The 12,210-nt window shown below is 38.9% G+C and overlaps 1 protein-coding gene across 8 annotated transcripts in view; it reads left to right on the forward strand.

The window, feature by feature from the left end:
- Positions 1–3,689: 3,689 nt before the first annotated feature.
- Positions 3,690–12,210, forward strand: part of Uimc1 (ubiquitin interaction motif containing 1) — a 116,631-nt gene continuing 108,110 nt past the window's right edge. For 2 of the 8 annotated variants that reach the window (XM_078049484.1, XM_040273107.2), the window contains exon 1: positions 4,033–4,171. In XM_078049484.1, coding sequence (XP_077905610.1) covers positions 4,090–4,171 — 82 coding nt within the window. In that variant the 5' untranslated portion in view covers positions 4,033–4,089. Of the gene's footprint in view, positions 3,968–4,017; positions 4,172–11,027; positions 11,058–12,210 lie in introns of those variants that run through there. The other 6 variants (XM_078049470.1, XM_078049464.1, XM_078049456.1 and 3 more) reach the window with 6 other exon arrangements.

A 12,210-nucleotide genomic window follows, 5' to 3' on the forward strand; every position in this document is an offset into this window, starting at 1 on the left:
CCATACAAAAAATTATTAATATAGTAGAAAGATTCCCCTCCATAAATTTTTTACCCCATTTCAATCATTACTAGTTCTACTTTTTTTTTTAATTTTTTTATTGATTGTTCAAAACATTACAGAGCTCAAGACATATCATCTTTCATACATTCGACTCAATTGGGTTTTGAACTCCCCAAGTTCTACTTTTTTTGTGTGTGTGTGTGTGTGGGGGGATGGTACCCAGGGTCTCACATATGTTTGGTTAATGCTTTTCCACTGATGGACATCCTTAGCTTTTCCCACCATTCTTTCTATTTGCCTCCTAGGAGATAATTAATGCATAGTTTCTAATTTGTCCTTTGTATGTGCGTGTGTGATTTTTGTTTGTTTTTCTGATGCTATACATTACTTCTGCATAATATTCCATTAATTGGATGTTCCATTCCAAATTGAGGTTATTTCCAGTCCTAGAGCTCAGAAAGGAAGCCAGTGGTATTTATTTATTTATTTATTTATTAGTTTTGTGTTTTTATAACCTAGTCTTGAAAATGACATCCTACTACTTCTGCTTTATAATATTCAGAAGTAAGTCGTTAATTATAGCTCACACTCAAAGAGAAGGATTATAACAAGTGTGACTGCCTTGAGGGGGGATCACTGAGTTCTTAGAGGCTTACACACCATAGTTTAGCTCTCCTCAGGGTTATAGAATAACTGCCACCATTCATAGCACATCAGCATTCTTCTTTGAAGTTAGTGCTCTAAAAGGATCATTCTGGCTCTATTTGAAAACTTTTCTGACCCTTCCCACAATTCAATTCTATTCAATTAAATTCACAGTTATAGAGTCCTTGCTTTTGGCCAGGCTTTTTGCTGCTTTCTAAGGTTACATGGACCATGTTTTCAGAAAGATCACAAGTCTTACAGAAGACATAGACACATTAAATAAATAATTATAACATACCATGGGAGATTGAATGTCTCAGCAACTGAGGAAGCAAGCAGGAGAAATGAACCTCCTCGGGTTAGAGAAGGCAGAGGAAGAAATGACTAAGCCAGATCTGGAGAATGGGATGGTAGATGACTCGGGGGTATAGGGCAGGATATTTCAGAATTTAAATGTTCTAGAAAAGTTCTGAGAATAATGTACTTATGTCCTATTAGTCAACTGTTAACAATTTGTTATGTTTATTTTGGGTTTATTTATTTTTGGTGCTGGGAATCCAAACCAGGTGCTAGCACATGCTAAACATACTCTCTACCACTAAACCCAGCCCTAGGTTTTTCTTTTCTAAAAGAAATCTGATATCTATCTTTTTTTTTTTTAATTTTTTTTAGTTGGACACAATATCTTTATTTTTGTTTATTTTATTTTATTATTTTATTTATTTATTTTAAAGTATTTATTTTTTAGTTTTCGGCGGACACAACATTTTTGTTTGTATGTGGTGCTAAGAGTCGAACCCGGCCGCACGCATGCCAGGCGAGCATGCTACCGCTTGAGCCACATCCCCAGCCCCTGATATCTATCTTAAGTACCTTTTGTTCCCCCTTTACCATCTTCATATCATACCATTACCATAATGTGAATTCATCCATCCATCCATCATCCATCTCTATACTTTTAAATGTTTTTTTTCCACAAATTATGAACCACAAAATATGTAACTCCCCCACTTTTTTTTTTTTTTTTTTTTGGTGCCAGGAATTGAACCTACAGATGTTAAACCACTTAGCTGCATCCCCAACCTTTTTTTTTTTTCTTTCTTTCTTATTTTTTGAGACAGGGTCTCACTAAGTTGCTTAGGCCTAAATTACTGAGGCTGGCCTCTAGTTTATTTATTTATTTTTTTTAAAGAGAGAGAGAGAAAGAGAAATTTTTATATTTATTTTTTAGTTTTCTGCAGACACAACATCTTTCTTTGTATGTGGTGCTGAGGATTGAACCTGGGCCGCGCCCATGCCAGGCGAGGGCGCTACCGCTTGAGTCACATCCCCAGCCCCTGGCCTCTAGTTTATGATCATCCCACCTCCCACTCCCGAGCTGATATAATTACAGTCATGCCCCACCACACCCAGCTTCTTCCCGATTTCTAAGTCTACATAGGTCATTTTACAGTGCACATATTTGTTGGTATGTTACTATTTCAATAACTCAGGTTGTTAGGAGCTATCAAACCTTATGTATAAGGCTGGGTGTGTGGTGCATGTTTATAATCCCAGTTGCATGTGAGGCTGAGGCAGGAGGATGGCAAGTTCAAAGACAGCTTCTTAGGGAGACCTGCCTCAAAATAAAAAATAAAAAACGGCTGGGGATGTGGTTAAGTGCTGGTGAGTTCAATCCCTGATACCAAAAAAAAAAAAAAAAAAGTATAGGAATCATTTATTAGTTGTATTGTCTTATCACAAGAACATTTTTTCAAACTTCTTTCATCTACATATTATTGTTTAATTTATTTTCATCTGAATATTGGGCATTTCCTCTGTTCACAGTTTTTTTTGAACAAGGAAGCAGGTTTCTTGAAACATATCTTCTTTTGTATTCTTGAATAAATTTCTTTCTGTATATTCCTGGAAGTGAAATTGCTAGGTCGCAAGCATTCAAATTATTTATTTACTTTTTAAAAATTTGAGATGGGGTCTCGCTAAATGCCGAGACTGGTCTTGAACTCGTGGTCCTCCCGCCTCAGCCTCTCCAGTCGCTGGGATTACACACATGCACCACCGCGCCCGGGAAAACAGGCATTTTCAATTCTATCAAGTCGAATTGTTCTCAAAAGTGGTGGTTTTAATCCTACACTTCCACCTGGTCGTCTTGAGTTTCGTTTCTGCGATTCCCTACCTCTACTGAAGAATTTGGAGGGAAATGGATGGCATTAGAGCAGATTATGCTAAGTGAAGCTAGCCAATCCCTAAAAAACAAATGCCAAATGTCTTCTTTGATATAAGGAGAGTAACTAAGAACTGAGTAGGGAGGAAGAGCATGAGAAGAAGATTAACATTAAACAGGGATGAGAGGTGGGAGGGAAAGCGAGAGAGAAGGGAAATTGCATGGAAATGGAAGGAGACCCTCAGGGTTATACAAAATTACACACAAGAGGAAGTGAGGGGAAAGGGAAAAATAATACAAGGGGGAGAAATGAATTACAGTAGAGGAGGTAGAGAGAGAAGAGGGGAGGGGAGGGGGGATAGTAGAGGATAGGAAAGGCAGCAGAATACAAGAGACACTAGTATGGCAATATGTAAATCAATGGAAGTGTAACTGATGTGATTCTGCAATCTGTATATGGGGTAAAATGGGAGTTCATAACCCACTTGAATCAAAGTGTGAAATATGATATGTCAAGAACTATGTAATGTTTTGAACAACCAACAATAAAAAAAAATTAATTAAAAAAATACTGAAAGGATCAGACGGTGACACTTAACCACAGAGGAGATAGTAAGTAGTTATGTGAACGCAATAATTCGGATACCTCCAAATAAAGGGCAAGAGGCGGCTTGATATTGCAGAGCCGACTTGGAAGGAGTCATGGAATTGATTTGGGGGGCCAAAGGGCTAACGCTTGATTTCCTCTCAAACCACTGCCACCGAGTCCTTTCAAACCACGGGGCCAGAGAGCGCACCAGAGGGGCCAGGACTGCCGCGTGCCCCGTTTCATGCAGTTGGTACATCCCGCGGCTTTCCCCTGTGGCCAGGTTGGTTGCGTCCACAGTCGCCCGCGCCTGCGCGGGTCTAGAGATCGCGTCTCAAGCCCGGGGTGCCTCGGTTTGGCGCGCACCCGACGTTCCCCAACTCTTGACGCGTAGCAGCCTCTCGCGACCCCCAGCGTCCCGAAGGAGGGGCTCTGCGGAGCGGCGCGCGCCGGCCGGTGAGTACCTGCCGCCTCCGCAGACCTTCAGCCCGCCCTCTTCCCGCCTCCTCCTCGGCTTCGGCGGGGCCACAGCCCACTTCTCACCCGCAGAGACGTTTCCCGACGCCGAGGTAGGCCGCTCCCCACGCCGCGACGGGCCTTTCCCGGCGCCGGTGGGCCCCTCCGAATGTTCTGGCCGGCCGCTCCGGACTCTGGGGTGGACTGTTACTGCCCGCGAGCAAGGCCTCTTGGGATGGCCCGGTGGGCTTCCGCCCTGGGGTGCCTGGCCGGACCCCCTCACATCCGGACGGCGGCCTTCATCCTCCCGAGCATAGGTATCTCCACTTCTCTTTCATCTCCAAAAGACTCCGGGGTCTTTTTGCTCACTTCGTACTCCCCGCCGCCGCCTCCCGCGGACCTCTGCTGGAGTAGGGCGACTAGGCTCCTCCGCCGCCGCTGACGCCTCGCTCCTTCTTTCTCCCGCCAGGTTACTTTTGATTGTCATGTGATAACTTGTTCTACTAGTTCGTTGCCCAGAATCCGCCCCCCACTTTGGAAACCTTATCAACACGTACCACTTACCCCCTCCAACAGAGCTGGTGTGAATGATTCCCCCTACATTCGATGGCAGGCACTATTTAAGCTTTTTACAAGCACGCATTTATGAAATAGACACCTTATGAAATAGGAAGACTTACAGCTTGTCAGTGATGGAACTGGAGTTGAATTCAGATAGCCTGACTCCAGTATTGCATTTAGTCACTAAATCATACCGAGACATCAGTAACACAGGAAAAAATGAAAAGATATGCTTTTCTCTCTCTTTTTTTTTTTTCAGGCTCTGTTTTGTAGTTGAATCAAGGAAAGCCCGTTTTTGGAATCAGAAGTAGTGAGTTTCAATTCCCATTATAGTCATTTACCAGCGTAGAAACCGAGTAAGTTTCCTCACCCATTAAATAGCGGTATGGGTATCTACCAGTTAGTGGGAGGAATAACCACCATATGTGTTTGAAGTACCTAGAACAGTGTCCAAGGATTCAGTAAATGATAGCTTTAATTATTGCTCAAAGTGTGTTTAGATTCTGTTACACACTTGTCCTAAACTGAGGCTGACTATAAACTAGGAAACAAGGTATCAGGTGTTTGTGTGTGTATGTGTATAGATGTTCATTTTCCTTTTTCTCTTCCTAGTTACAGAAACAGTCAAGCTCATTGTAACCAGTTGATAAAGAGCTTGATACTAAATTTCTTGAATACTGATTGGTTTAGGGGTGAGAGTCAGTCATAAAGAATTGTTCTTAACGTCCCTACCCAACCCTTCCCCACAAGCTTTCAAAACTGTTTTGACAGGTTTAGTATCTAGAATGTCAGGATTTTAAATTATCTTGTCAGTGATTGTTCTTCAAATAGATCAGTATGATGGATGTGCTAAAAAAAATGACAAATAATATTCCAAATGGGTATTTTCAAGGACACCACCAAAAATGTTACCTGTGAAACAGATGATTTATTGGGTCACCTTTCCTGTTTGTAAATTCTTCTAAGAGATATTTTATTCCTCACTGTTGTGGTTAAGAAGTTGCTGTTTGCATCCAGACTTGATTCCTTTTTCATAAGCAGCTATTGGTAATTAATGCTATAGCCTCAGTTCAAGTAAGTGAAGATAAGCCATTATTTTGTGATCTCTTCATCTTTTTTTTTCTTAAATGTTTATTTTTTTAGTTTTAGGTGGACACAGTATCTTTATTTTTATGTGGTGCTGAGGATAGAACCCAGTGTCTCATGCATACTAGGTGAGTGCTCTACCACTGAGCCACAACTCAGCCCTGAGCTCTTCATCTTGAAAGAAAAAAAAAGTAGTTGAACTGTATGCTGGCTTGCTTGTTTAAATTTGCCAGTCAGGGGGCTGGGGATGTGGCTCAAGAGGTAGCGCGCGCTTGCCTAGCGTGGGTGCAGCCCGGGTTCGATCCTCAGCACCACATAAGAAAAAAAATAAATTAAAAATAAATAAATAAATTTGCCAGTCAGTGACCTTTTTTACTCTTAGAATTTCTGTGAAAATAGGAACTTAGTGTGGCTAAATCTCACAAAGCATTGTAATTTTGGTATTTGAATTTGTGGGGTGCCTCTATTCTCTAATGCTTCTTATTGACCCCTTATTTGCTGTGATTCTTTGAAAACCCACATTAACCCAACAGTAGTTATGCTAGGGAGAAGGGTACTTATTTATATGCCTTTAAGAAATTATATGTATTTGGTGGTATAGATACCCTTGCTATTAAAATTTGAGCATATTGGTTTAAATAACTCAGTGGTACAGGAAATGTTTAATAAGTTGGTAACGCTATACAAGATATTTTCCTAGAGCATTATGATTGCTCCAATCTTCTCCCATACTAATCCCCACTTCTAAGTTCTGTTCATACTGTTATTTTAAATTTAAGCATATCTATAAGTTTAAGATTTTCCATGTAACTTTCTTTAGCTACATTCTTCTGTACCTTTAATTTTGTCCCTCTGTGCATTTATTTATTTATTCAAGTGCTGGGGCTGGAGCTCAGGGCCTTGTACATACTAAGTACTTGTTCTACCACTCAGCTAAACCCCGCCACTTTTAAATAGAATTTAATAATTTAAATGTGTGCCTTATGGTACTCATGTATTCAGCAAATATTATTTATGTGTATGTACCATGCATCAAGTAGCAGTTCTACTTAGAGGAGATTTAAAGGTAGTGGAATATTGGAGTCAGGAGCCAAAAGTGTAAGTGCCTTCTTTTGGGCAAGTTTGTGTGTGTGTGTTCCTTTGATGTTTTTTTGATACTGGAAATTGAGCCCAAGGCTTTGCACATGCTAGGCAGGTGCTCTACAATTGAGCTTCATCCCTACCCCTGGGGAAGTTACCTTTCTGAACCTATGTTTCCCTATAATAGTTAGATGTACTTTTCTTAGGATTAGTTGAAGTACTCACTTGTTGCATATATATTATTTTGTGGGGGTACTAGGGATTGAGTCCAGGGAGCTTTACCACTGAGCTACAATCCAAGTTCTTTTTATTTTTTAAAACAGTTCTTGCTAAATTGCTGAGGTTGGCCTGGAATTTGTAATCCTTCTACCTCAGCCTCCCAAGTGGCTGGGATTATATGCAAGTGCCACCACACCTATCTTACTATTTTTAAAAATTTTATTAAGGTATCAGTGACTTATAGTGAAGTGACTCAGTCTTAACTGTATGACTTGATGTGTACATCTATGTAATTACCACCCAAATCAAGATTTCCAGCACCTCAAGGCTTGTGCCCTTCCTACTTAATACAATTGGTAACTGATGTTCTGAGTTGGATCACCAGATGTTCATTTCTTCTAGACAGCTTTATTGAGGTATATTTTGTATATCATATAATTCACCCAATACCCTGTGCAATTTGATCACTTTTGATATATTCAGAGTTGTGTAGCCATGACTGCAATGAATTTTAGAACATTTCTTCTCCTTAAAAGAAACTCTACAACTCTTAGTCCCTCCACTCCAGCCTAAACAATCACTAATTTACTTTTTTTTGGGGGGGGTACCAGGAATTGAACTCAGGGGTACTCAACTACTGAGCCGTATCTTTAGCCCTATTTTGTATTTTATTTAGAGAAAGGGTCTTGCTTAGGGCCTCGCTCAGTTTCTGAGGCTGGCTTTAAAATAGTGATCCTCCTGTCTCAGCCTCCTGAGCTGCTGGGATTACAGGTGTATGCCACTGTGCCCAGCTACTAATCTACTTTTTGACTTGATTGATTTCCTAATCTGGGTATTTCATACAAATGGAATCATAATATGTGTTCCTTTGGTGTTTTTTTTTTTTAACTTAGCATGTTTTTAAGCTTCATCTATATTGTATCATTTTTTTTTATTGTTGAATCATATTCCATTGTGTGTATATACCACATTTTGTTTATTTGTCAGTTGATGGATATTTAGATTTAGATTGCTTTCATTTTGTGGTTCTTCTTATGACTAATGCTTCTATCAACATTTGTGTACAAGTTTTTACATAGGCCTATGTTGTCATGTCGCGTGGAAAAGAAAGAAATAGAAGTAGAATAGTTGAATGGTATAGTGTCTCTAATTTTAACTTACTGAGGAACTGTTAGATTTTTTCCAAAGTGACTGATCAGTAGTGTATGAAGGTTTCAAGTTTTCCCACATCCTCACCAACACTTGTTACTGTCTTTTTGAGTCTAGCCATCAAAGTAGGTGTGAAGTGGTGTCTTTTTTTTTTAAGAGGAGGGGGAGAGGGAGGGAGGGAGAATTTTAATATTTATTTTTTAGTTTTCGGAGGACACAACATCTTTTTGGTGCTGAGGATCAAACCTGGGCCACACGCATGCCAGGCAAGCTTGCTACCGCTTGAGCCACATCCCCAGCCCAAAGTGGTGTCTTATTGTGTTTTTGATTTGCATTTCCCTCAGGGCTAGTGGCACTGAATATTCATTGTGAAAAATCTTTGGGGAACTTTCTATTTAGATCCTTTGGCTAATTTTTATTTAGTCTTTTTTTTTTCCGAGTTTTTTTATTATTGAGTTAGGTTAGGTGAGTTTTTTTTATGTATTTAGATACAATTCCCTTATCAGATAGGTAATCTACAAAACAGTTTCTCCAGTTTTGTGGGTTTTTCTTTTCCTTTTTCACTTTCTCGATATTGTTCTAGTAAGTACTAAAGTTTTTAATTTTTTTTTTGGTAGTTGTAGATGTATAGTGTATTAGTTAGGATTCTCTAGAGGAACAGAATCAACACAAAGTAAATTATAAAAGGGGGACTTATTGGGTTGGCTTATTTGACCAGAAGCTGGATAGTCCACAATGGCTGTCTGCAGGCTGGAGAGCTGGAAGAACCAGTAGCTGTGTAGTCCAAGAGGCTGAAGCAAGAGGGATCAATGGTGTGACCTTAGTCCCAGACTGAAGGCTTTTGGAGAATCCACTTTGGATGAATGAAGAAGCAAGAGTTGGATATGCTCAGAGGATTGCGGCAATAAACAAGAACCAGTTCAAGAAAACTGGAGCTTGCATCTACTACTGCTTACTTGTTCTTCCAAATTTTATCCCATCCAAGCCATCATCCTATTGGATGGTACCACCCATGTTTAGGAAAGGTCTCCATTTCAGCTGGCTATCCCACATGCCAGTCATTTCTAGACACACCTTCATCAACACACCCATAATCCCTGTAATCCTTGGTATATCTTAATCCAATCAAGTTGATGATTCAAATTGACCATTAAAGACAGCATGCCCTTATTTTTGTATGCAGTGCTAAGGATTACAGTTACATACTTACCTAGCATGTAAATGTTTTGCCACTGAGCCACAGACCTAGCCCTAAAGTTTTTAATTAAAAAAAAATTTTTTTTTGTAGTTATAGATAGACAGAATGCCTTTCATTTATTTATTTTTATGTGGCGCCAAGGATCAAACCCAGTGCCCCACCAATGCCAGACAAGTGCTGTACAACCCCAGCCCAAGTTTTTCATTTTTGATGTCCAATTTACCTATTTTATTGTTTGTGCTTATGTCATTTCTAAAATACAATTACTTAATTTCAGTTTGTTGGAGATTATACCTGCCTTTCTAAGAGTTTTCTAGGTTTAGTTTTTAAACTTAAGTTTTTTTTTTTTTTTTTTTTTTAGAGAGAGAGAGAGACAGAAACAGAGAATTTTTAATATTTATTTTTTAGTTTTCGGCGGACACAACGTCTTTGTTTGTATGTGGTGCTGAGGATCGAACCTGGGCCACACGCATGCCAGGCAAACGTGCTACCTCTTGAGCCACATCCCCAGCTCCTAAACTTAAGTTTTTAATTGAACTAATTTTTGTATGGTAGGAGTCCAGTTTCATTCTTTTGCATCTGGTTAAGCAGTGTCTCAACACCATTGATTAAAATGACTATTCTTTGTCCATTGAGTGTTTGTGGTGGCCTTGTTGAAAATCAGTTGACTGTAAATGAGAGCATGGGTTTCTGGACTTTTAAATCTATTCCTTTGATCCATTTATCTGTTCTTTTTTTTTTTCATTTTTTAAGTTGTTGATAGAACTTTATTTATTTGTATGTGGTGCTAAGAATCAAACCCAGTGCCTCACTCATGCTAGACAAGCACTCCATCACTGAGTTACAACCCCAGCCCCATATATCTGTTCTTATGCCAGTGCCACAAATTCTTGATCATGGTAGCTTTGCAGTAATTTATGAAATTGGAAAGTATGAATCTTCTAACTTGGTTTTTCATTTTCAAGATTGTTTTGAACTATTCTGGGACCCTTGCATTTCCATGTGAATTTTGGAAGTATTTTGTCAATTTATTTTTATTTATTTATTTATTAGTTGTGGTTGGACAAACTACCTTTATTTCACTTATTTATTTTTATATGGTGCTGAGGATTGAACCCAGGGCATGGCTCAGGTGAGGCGAGCGCTCTATCGATGAGTCACAACCCCAAACCCTATTTTGTCAATTTCCACAGAACAACCACCTGGGATTTATTGGGGATTGTGTTGAACTTGTTTATCTATTTGGAGAACACTGCCATCTGATACTAAGTCAAGTTTTGCACATCTATCACCATTGGCAATCTAATGCTGGGTTCACAAAATCTGACTATTCCAATAACTTAAGAAAACGACAAAAAAAAAGCACACAACCACACAGAAGTACCTTTTCAATAATCTGGGGACAGCTCTGAGACCTTAAGGGTCTGTGGAAAGAGAGAGAACCACTGGAATTCTTTATTCTTATATAGGGGACACACAAGGGGGAGGTTCCATTGAATATTACATCCCAAAAAGGGCACAGGGGTAGGTGATGCCCGCACCTGGAGCCACCTGCACCTGGAGCCACACCTTGCTATCTGAGCTGGGACAACGCCCAGTCTGTCCTAAATATAGTAATTGGTCAGAGCCTCCTGCATTAGGACTTAAAGGTGTGTTCATCCAGGGCAGCTTCCAACATATCTTTTCTTATTAAAATGAAATGTTTAAGTATTGGGATTGCTTTCTTGTTTCATTTTCAGATTGTTTATTGCACATGTGTAGAAATAGTTTATTTTATTTTAATTTTTTTAAAGAGAGAGAAGAGAGATTTTTTTAATAGTTATTTTTCAGTTTTCGATGGACACAACATCTTTATTTTTTTATTTTTATGTGGTGCTGAGGATGGAACCCAGTGGCCCTGTGTCTGCCAGGTGAGCGCGTTACTGCTTGAACCACATCCCCAGCCCCGAAATAGTTTATTTTTTTTATATTGATCTTGTGTGCTATAATATTGCTGAACTCATTTCTTAGTTTTAATCATTTTTAGTGGATTCCTTAGCTTTTTCTATATAAAAGATCATTGCTTATGAAAATATAATTTTACTTCTTTGTTTCAAATTTGGATTTTCAGGTCAGGCATGGTGGTGTATTCCTGTAATCCTAGTGGCTCCAGAGGCTGAGGCAGGAGGATTGCAAATTCAAAGCCAGCCTTAGCAATTTAGTGAGGCCCTAAGCAATTTAGTGAGACCCTAACTCATATTATACAGTATTCTCATTTCACCCAGAAATTTAGGCCTTAGTTTATTTTTTATTTTATTTTTCATATATATTTATTTTTGGTACTAAGCACTTAGCCCAGGGGAACTTTACTCCTAAGCCATATCCCCAATCCTTTTTATTTTGAGACAAGTTCTTGCTGAGTTGCTTAGTGCTTTACCAAGTTGCTGAGGCTGATCTCAAACTTAGTGATCCTCCTGCCTCAGCCTCCTGAGTCATTGGGATTACAGGTGTCTACCACCGTTAATTACTGGAAGAGAGTGTTTGATATAATATGTTATGTTTTGAAGTGTGACAATTTGAGATCAGTCCAAATAGCCTTGAAAATCCACCTTAATTTCCCTACTAAAGTCCACTAGATAAAGACAAGTACATATACATCAGAAAACCCAAAAGAACCCTGAAAACCAAACCAAAACAAAAACACTTGGGTTATAAATTCAACAAAACACGTCGTGTAGGACTTATAGACTAAAAACTACAAAATACTGCAATATATTTTTAAGTTATAAAATGATCATGGGTTTTATAGAATGTTTGAGTAAAGGTGTAAAGCATCTGAATCCTACCAAGGTGAGGAAAGGTGAGTGGTTAAAACTGAAGAATATGGTACCATTTGTACTAAGTTGTGTATGTATTTTCCATTTTTTCTTGTAGTCTACTGTTTAGAAAACTATACTATTTGTGAATTAATATAAAATTAAATTTTTTAATCTAGAAAGTAAAAATATATCCTATTTGTTTTATGTGATGATAACTTGATAAATTCCATATATTTGCTTTTCATGTTTGCTTTCTTTTCTCTTG

This window comes from Ictidomys tridecemlineatus, chromosome 1, assembly GCF_052094955.1.
Source record: "Ictidomys tridecemlineatus isolate mIctTri1 chromosome 1, mIctTri1.hap1, whole genome shotgun sequence".
NCBI lineage: Eukaryota > Metazoa > Chordata > Mammalia > Rodentia > Sciuridae > Ictidomys > Ictidomys tridecemlineatus.